This window comes from Netta rufina (genome assembly GCF_964035555.1).
Source record: "Netta rufina genome assembly, chromosome: 23".
Lineage (NCBI taxonomy): Eukaryota > Metazoa > Chordata > Aves > Anseriformes > Anatidae > Netta > Netta rufina.
The window spans coordinates 417,513-436,330 of record NC_140147.1 but is presented as its reverse complement, the minus strand read 5'-3'; the positions used below and the strand labels follow the sequence as shown (position 1 = coordinate 436,330).

General features: G+C 45.3%; 1 protein-coding gene across 1 annotated transcript; it reads left to right on the top strand.

The window, feature by feature from the left end:
• Positions 1-1,542: 1,542 nt before the first annotated feature.
• Positions 1,543-18,818, top strand: GRHL3 (grainyhead like transcription factor 3; the record flags this gene model as incomplete). The annotated part of the gene is made up of 15 exons (XM_084300523.1): positions 1,543-1,623; positions 2,328-2,389; positions 3,958-4,294; positions 4,590-4,669; positions 6,509-6,662; positions 7,640-7,751; positions 8,452-8,546; positions 10,305-10,463; positions 11,096-11,174; positions 11,591-11,724; positions 12,588-12,622; positions 13,356-13,444; positions 13,589-13,674; positions 14,829-14,893; positions 18,704-18,818. Exons 1-15 carry the CDS (start codon positions 1,558-1,560, stop codon positions 18,816-18,818), a joined length of 1,668 nt encoding a protein of 555 aa, XP_084156649.1. The 5' UTR covers positions 1,543-1,557.

Below are 18,818 nucleotides of genomic sequence, written 5' to 3'. Positions count from 1 at the left end.
CACGTCTGCACCCCTCCAGTTTCCAGCCCATGATCATCTGCCGAGCACCTGGCTCTTCACTCTGTCAGCTCACACTAAACGGGCTGGCAGTGCCTATCCTGGTTGGCAGTAATTGGGAGTTTCAGAGATGCCAAATTCCTTTCAAGATAAATTATTGTTCTCCAAGTGATTCACTTAAAATTCAAGCCCAGGCCTCATTACAAACGTATGGAGAGTAAGGTAATGGAAACATCTTATTCCTTATAAAAATGACATTGAAGTGCAATACTCATTACCTGAATTCCTGTGCATTTTCTTTGCCTTCCCATAGAAAATTTAGCAATTGAAAATGTTCTGCTCTTGGCAACTTTGAAGATTTAAAGCCATTTTACTTCTTATTTTTCTAAGCCTCTTCCACTAACAAAAAAAAAAAAGATGTTTCCATTTGATGAAAAAGTCATTTCTGACTGCAAAGCTTGTTTGTTTTCTTATGGTGTGTGCAATGAGCTGTGGTGGTGACACTGTACACGTGGCTGATGGACGTGACAGGAGCACAGCCCTGATTCAGCCTCTCCTGAGTGGGGTGAACCTGCAGCACGGAGCACCCAGGGGATGTGTGGAAGCACTTCTGTGCTGCCTGCTAGTAGGATTTGCTGGAGGAAAGGGAAAGATGACCAATATTTGGGTAATTATGTACCTGACAGTTTATTAACATAAGATGGAGAGACCCAGAGAAAGTACCAGTAGAGAGAAGAGGCAGGATGTTTTTTTGTATGTTGTTTCTCAGCACATGTAGTCCCATCCATCTGTCATGTAGTTTTAGTGGAAGGATGTTGTGATTTGCCTGTCTACTTCCCTCAAAGTGAAATCATTTACTAATGATTGAAAAACAAAACAAAACAACAACAACAAAAAAAAAAACAACAACTTAGAATGGAGATAAATTTTAAATCCATAAACAGCAAAGAAAAATGAGTTTTGTTTTCTTCTGGGTAGGTCAAGTTCTCTGAACGCTGGGTGATATTTTGTGGTCTGCACTGGCCTTTACCTCAAAGTTCACAGAACAATTTTACAAAGTTTCCTGATCATATTGCATCCGGGTCACTGACCAACATCCCACCCTGACAGCACGTGCTCTGGCTGGCCAGTACATGTGTGTATGGGGGGAGCAGCCGCAGATGTTGAGGTGTTTTTTTTTGCATCCTTGGGGCAGGAGGAGGGATGCAGAAGTACATCTGCCTCTGTGCAGCCCGCCAGAGGCACTCTGGCCTATTTTTGACAATAGCTACAGGCAGGATTAGGAGTCCCAAGGAGGCTGGGAGTTAAGCACCAGGAAAGCAGCCCTTCTCCACTCCAACAGTGCCTTTGGGAAGCCCTTCGTGTGTTCAGCTGGGTGGCATGGAAATTTCTGTGGCAAATCAGTATTCTTCATCCCTTGCTTCCTCTGTCTGGCTTAGTTTTAGATCTGTGCGCCTGATGAAGAATGACACCATGAACTTCCAGAAGTTCTCCTACACCAGTGAAGATGAAGCCTGGAAAACCTACCTGGAGAACCCCCTGACTGCAGCCACCAAGGCGATGATGAGGGTGAATGGAGATGATGACAGCGTGGCTGCCCTGAGCCTCCTCTATGACTACTACATGGTATGTTCCTATTGGGGCTGGGTGTCTTGGGGGAGTCTGTCCCAGAGGACGAGTGTGAAGGTAAAACACGCTGAGCCACCTGAGGAGAGCACCCACCTCTTGAACTCTTTGTTGTTCGTACAGTGATCCCTGTATAATGCCCACAGGCATAGATTGCCACTATTGTCCCCAGTGCACAGATGGAAAACTGAGGCATGAAAGAGCCTCACACTGTAGAACGAAACCAGAACAGGGTGGAAGACTGAAACTGGGTGTCTTGAGTCTCAGGCTGGTGTTCTTTTTACATGACAGCTTTCTTGTAAGAAATAGGTATGCTTTGAGAGACATGAAGTTAAAACAACAACGTGCTTTGCAGACCCTAGCAGCTTAATTTTTTCCAGTGCTGCTGCAGGATGGGGCTTAGTGAAACGTGGGCAGGATTTACACCTAATTGAAACCAATAAGACTGATGTTCCTATTCAGCTGGGTGTTTTCAAAAGTCATTCCCAGGACAAGACGGTGTGGCTTGCCTAAAGTTACCTTGGGAGTCCGGGGTAGAACCAGCAGGAGAGCCCAGGTCTCCTGTGTCCTCGCCCAGTGTTTATTATTCACGCAGTGTTTTATCTATGAGACTTCACTTGCCACACAGACAAGGCTAATTTTGCTTCTGCTTTCCATGAATAAAATCTAACAATAAACAAACTCTTTGTTCTGCCTTGTTCTAGGTCCCAAAGGAGAAGAGGATTCTTCCGTCTGGTATGATGGGACGCAATGAACTAGGAAAGAGGTTAGCTTCATTTTTGCTCTCTATAGCAGTCTAATTCTCCTGCTGCTGCTTGCATGCATGATGGGTCTTTTAGCTTGCATAAAATAAACATCAAAGCACGGTGTTATTACCAACAACAGTGTAGGTTATTAACCCTGAGACATATATTAAAATTCTTTAGGCCAAATCCCAAGCAGGTATAAATTGAGCTACACCCATTTACACAACTGAGGATCTGTCTAGCTGTGTTCAGAGTAGTTGCACTGATTTGCAGTAGCTAAAGAATTTATTTAAAGAATTTATTTCCTATTTTGTTCCAGTTGGAAAGGGAAAAGGGAGTAAGCATTGGCAGTGAGAAGGGAATGACGAAGTTCTCTTCTGTTCACTGGGCTGATAGGGATTTCTGTTCCAATTGCTTCTAGTCTCCCAGGATTCTCTTCCAGTGACTCCCATTTGTCCTTTGAGGTTTTCAGATAATTAACTATGAAATTAATAACTCATTTGCCACTATGAGTTCAGTTCCTCTTCCTGGATGCTGTATACTTTGGCAACCTTTTCTGGTTGTCTGTTTTTAACTATCTGACAGAATAAGCCTCTTAAATGATACTTCATTTCTTCTACATAAGTAGGCCAAGTTAAGCTGTTTTCTCCTCTCTGAAAGGCCACTGCATTCTGAACAGTATTTATAGCAGTGGAATGTTTTTTTATTAACTACATAGATTTCACCATATACGTGAAGGTGAAGGTCTCAAGGCAGAGTGGGTGGGAGCTACGCAATCAGCTTTATTTCCCTTAGGAAAGCTCATGCTGCCAAGAGGTGCGAGGGTTGATAATGTGGGGATTGGTTTGTTTTCTGAGCATGGTAACAGGGGCAATAAACCACCTCTTCCCACCTGAGCAAGGGCTGCAGAGCCAGCAGGATCACAGTCACTGCTGCAGAAGGGACCAGTTCTTGGGATGCTGCACCAAGGGATGGTTTGTGTGTGTGGCAGGAATGCATTTTGTCCATGTCTTTATCACCTGATAGCTCCTATACTTGGTCTCTTCTGATTTGAAGCTTGAGCCATACATCTCATTGCTAATATTGCAACCTTTCACTCATCTCATGATCTGTGGGAGTTTTGCCTCCTAAGTTCCTGGAGTTGTGTCAACTAGTGCAAGTCAGCTTTCTTAAAAAATAAAATAAATTCATTGCCAATGAGCCCTGAAAAGACCACATAGCAGTTATATTCTGTATCTTCCCTGCTGCTCTGAGTGTTTAATAGCCTAAATAAAGAAGTGATGGATGTAGGCCCTGGATCTGCAGCTCCTAACAACGTCTAAACCATATTTTCTGATTCTGTGTGATCATCCTTTATCTGCTGAGCACCTCTGGCTCTTGCTGATTGCACTGAGAGGTGTGTGAGTGAGTGGAGACTCTTGGGCCTGTCAGTTCTCCTGTATCAAGTGGGAGATGTACGCTACTGACTCAAGGTCAGCTGGCAGCTAGACTGTGCAGTTTGCTTCCCAGCAGTGCGTTAAGGCATTTGCATCTTGCTGGGGTTGTCCACCCTCTTCCCTGGTTTGAGACGGGATCCTTTTTCCACCAGGCACTGCCATGGAATGGAATACGACCCAGAGATCGCATCCTTTGATGGCTCAGCCCATCTCATGAAGCTCTTGTCTGAAAACACTTCCATGACCCAAGAATATTGTGAGCCGCAGAAGAAGAATGGCTTAAATCTTGAAGGCATCCCTACTCCTCACAAACCAGCCATGCTTCCACCAGGTGTTAGCAAGCTGGATGCCACACCGGACACCTACATGGTCCCTCCAGCGGATGTATATGACAACAGCTCATTGAACTCCCTCTTCGAGACCATCCCTGTGGCCCCAGCACAGCAGAGGTGGCAGCCAGACAGCACTTTCAAAGAGGATCCCCAGGAGGTCAGAGCTGTTGGTTGCATGCTGTCAGTGCAGCCCAGGGGGTACTGCGTGACACTGTCTCTAATTTGGGGTTTGCTCATGCTGGAGTCAGTGGGAGCTTTGCTTTTGCATTACAAGCTTGATGCCATTTGCATTGAATTACTGGGGGGTTTACACTGATTTTAGAAGTAAGATAAGACTTTGAAATGAGGCTCCGTGTTTTAACAGAGACCTCTGTTGTAATGACTGGAGAAGGTGAATCAACAAAGCAATATAAGTTTCTAGTTTTGACTGTTTTGTTTCCACTTTTCTACAGTCGCTTCTCTTCAGTGATATCCTCAAACCCCAGCCAGAGCCACCTTGCCCTGAGAGTTACGCTACGGACAGTGTTAAGAGGTAACTGCCAGTCCGTGACCTTTGGGTTTCCAGGGCACTTGGCTGTGTATGTTTCCTGGGGAAAGACCGCAGCCCTTTCCTTGCCCCAGTACCAGTGTTGGCAGGGACCATAGCAAACTTAGAGATGTCACAGTTTTTCATGCCTGTCCCTGGTGTCTTAGAAGCAAGTTGCTCTTCCATGACATTTTAGACACAGAAGTTTATGAATTTTAGTGTGTGAAATTTGAAGCAGGGATTAGGATTTGAAATGTTTCATTGAAAAGGGATCAAACCCAGTCTTAAATTCAAGTTACGAGATGGATTTGGGCCAGCTCATGCTTTTAGTGTGGTTCGGATTGTACTCTGTTGGCCAACCTGGTGTAAATCCAGTGCCAATTGTTTTCACTGCTGTGGTCACATCTCCTTAGCACCTTAACCCAAGTGAAGATGTGGCACTGAGGTCTCCCGTGTGAGGGTTTGTTGGGTGCTACAACCCCCTTTCTGGGACCACTGCATGCTTCCTGTGTAGATCCAGGTGGCTGCACCATCTTTCTACAAGCTACTTGGAATGGGGGTAAATGACAAAAAAAATGAGGATGTCAGCTGATAAGGGTGAAAAACAGCCTCCTCCTAATCTAAAGTATAGGTTCTTACTTAGGGTTTAGCACTGTTAGTGAACATTTATTACATGCCACTGCATCTCATTCCTAAAACATGAGAGAGATTCCATCCTCTTCCATCCCTCTCTCAGGCAGAGCTTTTCTGCTCTAGATATCACATCAAATCTCCAAGTAGGTAGCATTATTCCACCTCCCACTTTTTATTTGCCTCCTGAATCACCTGGCTCAGTGACTCAGCTGCCAGACGTGGGGATTTTCACACAGACATCAGCTCACGCTCATGAGTGAGAGGCTTTCTGTTTGCTGTTTATTCCTGTACTGAAGTTTTCTGGCTCTCCTGGCTCTAGATAAGAGGAGTTGCCAAGTCTGTCTTCAGAGATGGCATCACTGGGGAGGTGGGAGCAGGAAAAAGAGTTGGTGACTAAACAGGAATATGATGATCTTCAACTCCCAGGCAGCTCAAGGGTCTGTGTGAAAGCTTGTGTACAGGTGATGGCTTGCACAGGTTCCCCACAGAAGAAACGTTTGAGCTGTAGCATCGTGGTTTGAATGCTCATAGGTGCTGGTGAATGTCCAAGAGCGGGCCTTCTGGAAAAATCAGGCTCCTCTTTTAAATTTGCCTGTCAACAGTTATGCCTTCCTCTGTGTAACACTACTGATATTTTCTGTAAAGACTAAAGGTACTGTCCATGAAACTGAGAGTTACAAGCTGGGCTTCTAAATCATTTTTAACTACCTGGATAAACAAGTAGATGTCAGTGACCTGCAGGTCCTCCTGTTTCTATAGGACCCATTAGGACACACTCCTCCTGGGTCAGCCACTTGTGGGTGTGAATTTGGAGACAGTAATCTGAGTTCAGGACATTTTAAAAGTCTCATCACAAGTACCTATTTTGGTTTGGTTTGGTCCAGGCTTTTGACTGTGCAGTGGTTCTGTAGCCATCCACAGAAGTATACTGGTTACAATAATATATTGGTGTTTTTTTTTAAGCAGAAACAAAAACAAAAGGTAAAATGAGGATATTGGATAAGTGCTGTTCCCAGAGTGTTGGAAGGATCACTATGTGCTGAGCTGCAAGGTGCTTGACCACAGCTGTGAGATGGGGAGTAGGGCAGACTTCTACGTGTGCGGTGTCTGTTGCCTGTAAAGATGGAGACTTGCATTTGTTTTGCTTTTGAAGTGAAACAGCAGTCCGTGCTTATTCATCATACTCATCATTCTCTCTTTGTTCCATACAAGTGACTTTGAATACACTCTGGGGTCGCCCAAAGCAATTCACATAAAATCTGGGGACTCTCCCATGGCCTACCTCAACAAAGGACAGTTCTACCCCATCACACTGCGGACAGCTGGAGACAGCAAATGTTTACACTTGTCCTCAAATAAAGTGAAGGTAAGAGACAAGCTGACAATTTTGCTGACACATGCTATAATCAGACATCCAGCAATTGTGCTGGCCTGGGAACAGACCTGAACATGAAGAGTAATGGCTTTGTGGCTCATGTTGGCTTAAAGTAATGAATGGGACGGATTCACTCATAGCAAACTAATCCTCTGATCCACAGCAACAGCTTGCATGTTACCTGTCAATTGAAACCTTTCAGTCAGGACAGAGATGCACAACATGCCTCCCTAGTTGATGGTTGGCTGGGGGCTCTGGTGGGAAGGTTGCCCAGAGAAGTTGTGGATGCTCCATCCCTAAAAGTGGCCAGGCTGAATGAGACTTTGAACAACCTCATCTAGTGGAAGGTTCCCTACCCATGGCACAGGCATTGGAACTAGATGAACTTTAAGGTTCTTTCCAACCCAATCCATTTGAGGGTTTATGAAGACTTCAGTACTGGAAACAAGTGCCCTATCTTGATTCTGGGATGTGTGTCAAGGCTTCAGAGTCACCCCCAAGTCTAAGCTGAGCTTGAGCTCCCACCAAAGAAATATGGTCCTCCAACCCTGAGAGGTATCTAGGGGCTAGACTTTGGACATCTCAAGACTTGCAGGATTTTTGAAACTGAGAATGTGTAGGAAAAGATCTTCTAGAGTGTCTCAGTTTAATACCTACTGCAGCATTACTAACAATTTCCCAATGCAGGATGCTTGCATGCCTTGCAGTTGGTGGAAACACACGGGCACTGCAAGCAGGGGGCATAGAGGGCACCTTGGTTCTGCTCTTGGCTCTGTGGCTGCCTGTCTGTATGATCATGGTCAAGTCCCTTCCTCCGTCTGCCTTAGGTCCCCCAGCAATAAAACATTAGCAGTGACACTAAGCTGTCCTTGGCCAGCGCATGTATGCACTGGATGGAGAGAGCAGTGAGGGCACCAAGCATTATCTTGCTGTGTGTACTGATATGGGATATCCTCACTGTGTTTCAGAGTGTTGTGATGATTGTTTTTGACAATGAAAAGATACCGACGGAGCAGCTCAAGTTCTGGAAGCACTGGCACTCCCGCCAGCCCACAGCCAAGCAGAGAGTCATTGACGTTGGTATGAGCATGGCTGTCAGACTGTGATGGCTGGGTGGGGTTGATAACTTCTAGCAGCAGTTCACTGAATTTCCAATACACAATAACATGGTTGCAGCTCAAAAATCTGGCCTGGGGGAAATCAGGGAGGAGCAGGCTGGTCTGCTGGCTTCAGATCCTTTCTGTCTGGTGATCTTTTGGGGATTTAAGATGGTGTTTGCCAAGTGTAGGGACATATGTGAGGAGCTCAAGATACATCAAGAAGAGCCTCAGTCAGAGGAACAAAAGCTGCTAAATTATTTTGGCTCTTACAGTTGTGACCTATGTCCTCTTGGAGTCTAGAAATCTGAGCTAGAAAAGGCTTTGGTACTGCTTGTCCTTCACTGCCAGCATACAGGGTTTACAGTGAGTTTTGCTGGGCCAGAGAGATGTTTTGCCTGTCCAGCACAGCATCTTTCTGAGCACCATGCCAAGCACCTCACGGCTCGGAACAAGACATGTTTGTTTGAATTCAGAACCAATGTATGCTGACTTTGCATAAAATCACTACTCAAATAGCAGTCAACAGCCAGGACCTTCGAGTCATTTCTGGCCTTAGTTATGCACACTAAAATTTATCCAGTGGTCAGTCAGTGGGAGGCAGGCATCTGGGGAGTGGAAAGCCTAGGGAATGCAAACAGTTTTGTAGCCAGAGTATAAGCTGCTTCTTCATTGCATTTCAGCTGACTGCAAAGAAAACTTCAACACGGTTCAGAACATTGAGGAGTTAGCCTACAACGCGCTCTCCTTTGTGTGGAACGTCCATGAAGAAGCAAAGGTACAACCTGCCCGTGGAAGGGAAGTGGGAAGCCGTGGTCTGCAGCAAAACTGTAGCCTGCTTTCTGACAGCCCAGCCATGCTCCCCCTGCTTCTCAGCTGAAAGGCAGAGTTTCAAATCCAAACAATGCCATTCCACTGGCCCCAGGTAGTGTTTGTCTGCCAGGACAGCAGGGAAGGACACCGTGCTTGTGTGTGTGTTTAAGCATTGCCATTAGCTAATAAACATTCTAGCTACACCTGAGACTGACTCAGAGATGTTATTTTAGTGCTGATGGATAACTGAAGAAAACTCTTTGCAGCAGATAGCCTAGATGAGGGCTCTACTCACATGTGGGTGAAATGTATTTGAATAAACCACAGCTTAGGGAACAAAGACCCTCCTTTCAAGGCAGCATTTTGATGCATAAATGACTGACCACCCTTTTGTGAGTTGTGTGATGTGGAAGGGAGCCAGGCAGGTCACAAGATCCCTTTTGACCTTAAAATCTGCAAGGCTTATATTGACATCTTTCCTGTGTAGTGAAAGAAGAGCTCTCTTCTGCATCTCTTCAGAGTCTCTTGTTAGCGCTTTGCTATTTAGTGTGAATTGAAAAGAGCATATTAAAAAAAAAAAAAAGAAAAAAAAGGAAAGAACTAAGAAAAAAAGAAAAGCATAAATCCTGTCTCTCTGAAACTGGTAGCTTGGGAAAACTCTGGTTTGCTTTGGGATTTCATTAAGTCATTCTTTTAGCCCAAAGGCGACCTTGGTCTTTTACAACCCAGGAGGTTAACAAATGTCTTCAAGGCAAAGTTGTCAGAAATGGAAATATGTCAGGTATGTGGCGAGCCCTCAGGGGTACCTCAGTAAAACTGGATTTAACTCTTAGCAGAAACTCTGTACATGCACTGGCCTGGGGCTAGTGAAGGTGAGACTTCAGAGACCTGCAAGGGCTGGGGGGGTGGATCAGGTATTTGGGTCGTCTGTGGCACCTGTTACCTCTCCTTGTGCAATTAAACTTCACACCACAGATAAGTGGTTTCTTTTCTATATGCAGGTATTGACTAGATCTGACACTAGGTTTCAGGGCTGTAATCTTCAGCCAAAGCCCTGCTGAAGGAGCTGTGTGGGCTTCACCAGCTGCAGATCTGTCCCGAGAGCCCAGGGGAAATTTCGGGGTCACACAAATGAGTTGGCGTTGTGGAGATACAGTGTGAATTATGTCTGTGCTCAGCTTTTCTTCATAAGTTCCCATTGGAGGTAACTCCATTCTAGTGAAAGGAGACCAGCGTAGGATGAATATTTATTTAACTAACAGCAATGATTTGTAATTCCTCGAGTTGAAGCCTAGCCTTGCTCCCTTCCTCCAGGGCATTGCTGTCTGAGGGTCCCTTGTTCAACTAAAAGATCAGAAATATCAGCAAGAATATCCCCAGGCAGACTTTGCATCTGATCTGAAGCTTCCCTGAACTGATGGGAGTGGATAGCTGAAGTGTTAATAGAGACAATCAGGGATGTAACAGAGTGCAGTATGATAAAGGGTGAGCTGTCCAGGCAACAAAGCTCTTTCTCCTGGACAGCCGGCATAGGTGATGTGGGATAGTGCAGCTAGAAAGGACCTGTAGGTGGGAAACCAGCAGCCCATGTGCATGGCCAAGGCTGAGGGGGTTGGAAGCATGTCTCAGGAGCTGCTTTTGTTCCTATCCCCTGTTCTTATTTCTGTTTGAGGCTAATGTTTTAAGCACCAACAAGCTATATCAAATCTGTTCCTATTTGCAGGTATTTATTGGGGTAAATTGCCTGAGCACTGACTTCTCCTCCCAGAAAGGAGTGAAAGGTGTCCCACTGAACCTCCAGATAGACACCTACGACTATGGCAATGGAACCAGCCAGCTGGTGCACCGTGCTGTCTGCCAGATTAAGATATTCTGTGATAAGGTAGAACATTGCTTTTCCACCAGGTTGTCTGAGAGGAATTTTAAGCTGCAGTGACTCCACAAGAATAAAAAGAAAGGTGGTTGGAGGTTAGAGCAGCATAGCAGACAGAGCTGAAGAACAAAGATTGTTCGGCCCCCTCAGATGAGCGAGACAGGACAGCTGGGATGTGTCTGCACTACCGAGGCCTTTACAGAACAGGGTCCTGAGAAAGTTTTCTTCATATCAGACCTACATAGGACTGTGCCTCATAATTAATGTCTAATTCTGACAAGTTTTTAAAAAACAGAAAAGATGAGAATCTCCCTTAGAGGTTCTTCCCCAGCCTCAGATATCTTCTAACAGAAACATTTTGCACAGCTATTTTTGTCCACAGTTTTCATTCATAAAATTTATTTTTTATTATTTATTTATTTATTTTTACTTTTTTTTTTTTTTATGTATAAGTATCAGAAAGTGCACACTTACCTCCTTTTTCTGGGTGGTCTGTAGCAGGTCTCTGAGATGATTATTTTTCATAAAGGCTGCCTTTACTTCAATGTGCTTGCCACCCAGAGATGGCCAGTAAACCCTCTATTGCCAATGCTATGTTAAAATTTTTCAATGCCCTAATTTTTGCCTCATCTTCCCCACAGGGAGCAGAGAGAAAGATGCGGGATGATGAACGGAAACAGTTCAGAAGGAAAGGAAAATGCCTGGACTCCAATAACAATGGTCAGTGCTGGTGTTTGTTACCTGATCTGAAGCATGTTGAAATTCCCGTAGGCCTGTCCGTTAACTTCCATGAAATCTGTCCCTGGGTATTGCCAGGCCTGACGAAATCAGCACTATCCAGAAACAACTTGTCAGCCAGGTCCCCGCCTGGTCTCCTCCTACCAAGCGTCTCAAAGCCTCTTATCAATACTAACCAACATTTCTGAATTGTCTTGGGGTCTTGGCAGTGAGCCTTCCCAGGGGAGACAGCAGTGGGCTAACCCTAAAGGCCTGGGTCTGCTGGGTCCCATCTACAGATGGGAGATATTTCTAATATTTCTGCTGGGAGACCTTGGGCGGGCACTTTCCCCACTCTGCATGTAGTTGCCTCTTAAATAGCCATCTGAACAGAGATGAACTGGACTTTCCATTTGTAGGTCTGAAAGGCTGTTTGCTCTCCGGCTTCAGAGGGAATGAAATCACATTCCTGAGGCCAGAGACTGACCTCGAAACCCAGCCAGTCCTGTTTATCCCCAATGTCCATTTTTCAAACCAGCAGAGGTGTGGCACGGTAAGTCCCTTCAAAAAACAACTTGTTGCCCTCATCAACCAGTCACCCCCATCATTTCCAAACTGATCAGTCCCCCAGACATGACTTGCGTTATGTAAAAAAGAGAAAATCAAACCACAGCTCTTCATTGGAAATTGGTGAACTTGAAGACATAGCTTTGGTCTGGATAGTCATGCAACAGTGATAGGCAAGACAACCTTCCCAGGTACCTTCCAGCCAGATTTTATTCCTGTGATTTACACACATTATCTGGAACTTCCACCGAAGACTGGAGTAGTGGGAAAAATATTGGCAGAGAATAAACTATTGAAAATGCAGCCATATCAGTCCCTGCATGTGTGGGACATCTCTCACTTCTCCTCTGCCCATCTATCTGCCCTTGAGCCTGAGAAATCCTAGACTCAGCCTTCTTCAGAGCTCATCAATATTTCCTCAGAAAACAATGTCTCAGTTTGTCAAAACTGGGGGAAAAGCCATCTGTGACAATACTTTAGCATCCCGCTGCAGTGTCTGCTCAACTGATGTATCACATCAAAAAAGGGGACTGGAAGAATTTGGTTTGCAATAGAAGAACTGACCAAGAAATGGCTGGTCCTTGATCCCAAGAAGATAATGAGATTTGATCTGCTTTTTGGTGTAGCTAGATACATCTTTAAGTGTGTCCTAGACAGAGGAGGAGAACCTAGATAGGGCTTTATATCAGTTTTTATTTAGTCTAAGAAACACATATAGATGTTTAATTGCCTTCTCAAGGAAAAATGGATGGATTGGGAGGAAGGGAATCGCATTAAAACGTCACCATGTTGTTCCTCACCAGTGGTACTGTGTATGCTAAAAGATCAATGTTTCCTTTCCATTTCAAGGTGCTCCCTCCTGCTGTTCCCAACTCTTCAAACAGGTAATTTTGCAGCAATTTGCCTTTCCTGTCCATCTGCTACTCTATTGCTTTGGGAACATTATGGTGGTTTAATATCTATAGGCAGCACAATATCTATAGGTGTAAAATAACAGAGCAGAGTGTCTACCTGAAGCCCTTGAATGTCAAAATATGTGTGAAACCTTGGCTTAGAATGGACTAAAGGGATGCAAAAACACAGATACACTTCTTCCCCTGTCAGTGTCACACTCCAACATGAGTCTGGTCTCTGACTCTCCTGCTGTTCTTATAGAGACAAAGTTTGAAAGACAAAAAAAAAAAAATCACAGAACTATCACTGAAGGGTTCACATAACCAGAAGCAGTTACTGCTGTAAAAGAATTTGGAATGAAGTAGAAATCACACTTGCAATGTGTTTAGAGTGGGGAGAACCAGATATTTACCGTAGGCTTGATCCACTGTCATTATATCAATAGAGAACAAGAACATGAAGGACATAAAGGTGCAAAAGGCTTTTTTTTTTTTATGATGTGATACCAAAACCACTGCCTACATTCACTGACCTCCCTCTATGCATTAGACAGGAAGTTGCAGCTGTGGTAGATACTCTGCTGCCATAATTACAGAACCAATATTTAATTGTGGGATGTTTGTTGGAATAATCAGTTGTTCAATCAAAAGTAGAATTGCTGGAATTGTTTTGTTTGCTACTATTGTTCTGTTTTCCTGAGAGTATTGTGTTCCTTTTGCTTAGGCTGCCCTTGAAACGGAGTGGTACCTCATTCACAGATGAGTTTGACCCGATACCTCCAAAGCAAACCAAGGAAGAAGATCCTCAGAGAGGTAAGCCTTGGGATGAGAACTGTTCTTGAATGCCGTGTGTCACTTGATTAAAGTAACTCTTGATCCTGAATTATATGAAGCCACATAACTCTGAAAACATGCTGAAAAGAGCCCTGATTCGATGCTATGCTTTATCTGTTTCAGTGTTGTTGTATGTGCGGAGGGAGTCAGAGGAAGTGTTTGATGCTCTTATGTTGAAGACACCAGATCTCCAGGGCCTCAGAACAGCTGTAAGTGTTTTCTAAAAATCGTGGCACACGAACACACTGCAGATAGTAGGGTGCTGGTACTTGACATATAAGAAACTGGATATAAGACTGCTTATATCTGATGCCTGCTTTCTTCTGAGAACGGAAATGGAAATTGTGAGTACAGGTGAATTCTACACACAGCTCCTGGCTTGGGCTACATGTCGTTAGTGCTCCAGAGGGGAAAAACACACTTTATGGGGAGATGTTTTTTTCAGATCATAATATGAGTCTCTTCTTGTGACAGCACATTCATATTTTCCATTGTAAAACACCCTTTCCATTCTCTAGCTGTATCTGTGCAGTCTGAAGCCAGTTCTGGCTTTGTGCTGGAATTCCCTGTGTTGTGTTTGAGGAGCACACAGGCATATTTCTGTGATGATTATCAGCAGCGTCCCTGATAACCTACCTCTCTTTGGGGATTACTGGGAAGGAAACAAACAATAAATCTCCCAGATTTGGGATGGCTTTATGGCTGCACTTTAGGCTCTGTTGGTTTTACAAACTTTTAAAAATAGAGTTTGAAAAATGTCAGTACAGAAGATTCAGAGGATTCTTTGCCATCTTCTCCCTCCCCCATTCCTCACCACAGAGAGTCAAAAAACTCTACAGAAAATGCTTGTGCAAAGGCTACAAAACTCCCCTTCCACCCAAGCTTCCTAAGACTGTAACTGTACTTGCCTAGGAGAGCTCTGCAGGAAATCATCGCAGGTCAGATAAAACCTAAGCAGTAGCTGCAGTCAGATGCATCCACAGCAGACACAAACGCTTTCTGTAGCGTTTTCTTACACCTTCAGATGCATTATATAACAAAAAGCTGTGTTCTCTATGCCCAGCAGTCCCAAATAGGCCAGGGAATGAAAGAACGAAAACAAAGATTATTTCCCAAGGTTCGTGGCCTGTCAGTAGCCATCAGAAAGAGAACCAAGACCAAGCTAAAGCCTGCTATCTGCTCATTACAAGACACGAACATGTTCAAATTGTCATGTTCACATCATCGCTTCAGACTTTTTTCTTGAGTAAAAATGAGGGGGAATCCTTTGCTGCTGAATAGCCCTAGCTCAGTGTTATCTTTGTTTTTTATCATAGGAATTTCAGTTTACAAGTACAAAAAATTGCCCTGTTTTCTCTCACAGATTTCAGAAAAATATGGGCTGCCTGAAGAAAGCATTTATAAAGTCTACAAAAAATGCAAAAGAGGGTAAGCTAATCTCTCATCTGCTTTTACGCTGTGCCTCTAAAACCCCATTCTCTTTGGAATCCTACCATAGGCTGAAATAGCATTTTAACAAGATAATAAAAAGTCAAGCCATGTAGGGTCTGTGCTATTTGGAGCATATAAAACTCAGATCTTTCAGGGCTTTAAAGATTTGGGATAGTGCTTGTTTGTATTATATATGTGTGGAGTGTAAAGTCTCTCAAGGAAAGGAAGCTGGATGAAGGAGGAATTGTTTGGGTAGTTTAATGGGTGATCCCTTATGTCTCATTCTGAAAGCCTGAGGTTTTAGAGAACTTATCTTACTGCCATCAGAGAAGTATAAATCTTTGCTTCTCCAAACCAAATGCCTAAGTGTCCCTGGCTCAGAAACAGATCTTAGAGCTAAATAAAAGCGTGGACAGCCCCAGTAGAGACAAGGGGCAATCTGAAAGGATTGTCTGTTCCCAGCTTTGCCATCCCATCCCCAGACCGGGGGGGTCAGTAGGAAACTGACATTGACTTTGGGAGGTGGATCAGACCCTCCTAGGCACAGGTGGCTCTTGCGCAGCCAAGTACAGAAATGCAGGTCCTGCTTGAGAGACCTGCCACGTGCTGCTAGGAGACAGGTGGAGCTCTGCAGGGAGTGGGCAAATGAGGTTTGCAGTAAATGTGGAATGGCTTCTCAAGCGATTCCAATGTGGTCTTTATTATTGACTGATCCATGTGGATCTCCCCCATGGCTGAGAGGGAACGGTGCTGGTTTGCATGAGCTGAGGACCAGTTGTTGAGTCTTCTGTGGAGGGCAGCAGTCTTGCTGTGGAGCAAAGTGCTACTTTCAGAAATGTTTTCTGGACTGATGAATTCCTTCTGGGTCATGCCTATCTCTGGCAGAAAATTCTCCCTTCAGCTGATGGAAAGGGAAAGACTCATAAATTCCCAAGCTTATTTTCATAAAGCTAAATCCAGAGTTCTTCTTGCAGAACAAGTGTGATACAATCAGGCTTTGCAAGCACCACTGACAGCCTGGGAGATGAACTCATTGTTGTTGCTGGCCTTGGTCCAAATTCTGAGCATGGGGAGAGACAAGCAGAAAAGCAAGGCTGATGACAGGTCCTGCATCGTGCAGTCCCTCGTTCTCACTAGCGTGGCCCCCCTGAGTTTCTCCTCCATGCTGTGATGTGGTGTCACTGAAGTGGGAAACCAGTCAAGTCCCCTCACCCGTAAATCCACCATCAAGCAACCTTTCTGAGTTCAGGAGAGTTCTTAAATGTGGTCTGAATTTTAAGCCTCTTGCACCTGCTCCTGAACTCAGGTCCCTTTGTACTGTCAGATGCTGCTCATCCGATATCCCTAGAAATGGAAAAGACAAAGATCAGCACTGAGAGCCCCAAGAGAGGGGTTGTCCCATACACCTCCCAACAGACTGTGCCTCAAGTCTGGTTTCAATGAACAACTGTGAGTGACAAGGTGGTCAGTTTGTTATTGCAGTCTCCAACTTCAGGACTGAGCCAAAGCTCAGGTGTGTCAGCTGTGGTGGTGGCTTGTGATGTGGCCATTACAGGTCATCAGACTGTCATCAGGTTTCTGAACCAGCTGACTGTGAGCCACAGCACTGCAAGAGAGATCCAAGCACTGATGAGTTTGCAGGTGGACCAGGAAATGGCACTGCTTCAGGGGAGAGGCCACCCTTACTTTGTTTTGCTTTGGTTTTGGTCATTATTTGATCTGATAAGTAGTGAATGTGGTTTAATAATGATTGGGAGGGAAAACAGGCAGGTGTCTTTTCCATCTTTTCCACAGAATGGAGAAGCAAAGAAGTATCTCATGAAAAGAAAAGGCAACACCTGGGAATTAGACCCAAAACATATTTTGACAGTTTAATGAAAGCTGGACCTGATGCCATGGATTGCTGAAGTGTGGAGGAAATACAAACTTTTCTCCAGTCTGCTGGATGGCAGGGTCAGACACTGCTTCCTGCTCCCCCAGATTTAATTTTCCCTTGAATGATTTTATCCTGTTGCTCCACCCTAAACAGTCTTCTCTTGGTAATTACAGCTTGAGGGACAGATCTTCATCTGATTTAAATTAGTGAATCTCAGTGGTACAACCTGGGTTGATAGTAGGTGAGGACCTACTATCAGCCTGGGCTTTCTTAGTGTGATGTCCTCATTCAGATGAACTTAATCTCAGGGTTACTCAAGAGCAATAATGACTGATTTAGTATCTTGTTGAGGTCTGGACTGGAAAAAACAATACAGGGCTCAGATTTGTAATCAATACTCCCCTGAATCTTCTGTGGTTTGGAAATCTGATGGAAGCACAGTAGCAAGAGGCACAGGTGACTTCTCTGGCTTCCTGCGCTAAGCCAGGGAAGGCTGGAGCTGCTCTGTTGCAAGCCGTTTAGTGATGAGCTGCCCTTGGGGATCCACTGTCCCTCTCTGCAGGCACCCATCCGAGACCAGACTCCTGGGGCCCAGGGGAAAAGAGAGGCTCCTGTGGGGTGGAGGAGCAGGACCCCATCACTGGCACATTGTGTGCTTGGGGTTTGGCAGTGCAATATCAGGTACGGTGGCAGCAACGTGCAGTTGCCTCCTTTCGTCTCGGCTGGCTGCCTTCGTGGGTGAGAGATGTCACCCGGGTGGATGTGGTGTGAGGGCAGAGCTCCCACCTGCACTGCTGCACACGCGAGGCGCGCTGTGCCAGGGCTCTGAGCCTCCCCCTGCGTGCGGTGGTGGAAGGGGAGCAGCCAGCTGCTGCGACCCACAGAGGGTCACCAGGGCCCCGTGTTTGAGCTGGTTAAACTGTTAGATGCTCGATCTTTCGTTTTTATTGTTTTTAATCTTGGCTTCTGGAGCATTACACAATTAATGCTATTGCTCCATTAATGACCCCAGCAGGAACCTGGAGGGGATTTGCTTTCTGCAAAGAAAGATAATTTGTTCTCTTTGTTTCCTCCAAACAATTACAAATTTCACATCTGATTTATGGGAAAACAGTGGGGTGATGCAAAACTGCCCCGTTACTTCCATTGCAATAACGAAGGGCTCTTGCCTGGCACAGAACTGCAGTCCCGGGTTTAAGTCAGCTCTTGAAATGTTTCCTTCTCCCCATCTCTCCGTGTGATTGAGCCTAGGTCGGAGAAGCTGCACGATCTGCAGCAGGGTTGGAGGTGTGCCCCAGAGCACAGGGAGGAACTTGCCAGCGGCTGGCCCAGCTGGCTCCACACGCTCTCTGCGTGTGTTCCTCGTGGAAAGGGCTCCCAGGCAATGCTGAGGGCATGTCTGCATGGGAGGTTGTTCTGGAACAGAAGGGCATCCTATTCCAAACCACTTACGTCTGCTTCCAAAGCAGTCTCAGCTTGTTCAGAATAATGCACCCCTAAAAACACCCAGGCAAGAAGTGAGGAGTGAGCAGTTCTGCTCCAAATTCACGCCCTCCTGTAATCCAGATTAATTTGCCTGTGTAGCAAACACTGGGCCTAGGCATGTTGAGGGTAGAATTGCAAAAAGCACTGCAGGATGTTTCTTCGTGTTGTTTCGGAGCTTCAATGCCCTGAGCTTTCCAGACCAGGAGAGGCAGATGCTGTGGGGCCGTGATGCCGGGAGCGGCCCAGCTCCTGCAGCAACGCAGCGCTGACGGAGCAGTGACGGGGGGTGTGGGTGATTTTTTAACACAAACTTTGTGTGGAGAAATTTCAGGGAGGGCCACCCCATGCCACAAGGCTTTGTGGGGACCCTGAGCACACAGTACTCAAATTCCAACAAGGCTTTTCAACGTGCTGTGTCTGACCCAGACATCCTCACTGTCCTGTAGGATCCTGGTGAACATGGACAACAACATCATCCAGCACTACAGCAACCATATGGCTTTTCTCTTGGACATGGTGGAAGCAGAAGACAAGATCCAGGTCATCCTCAAGGAGCTATAA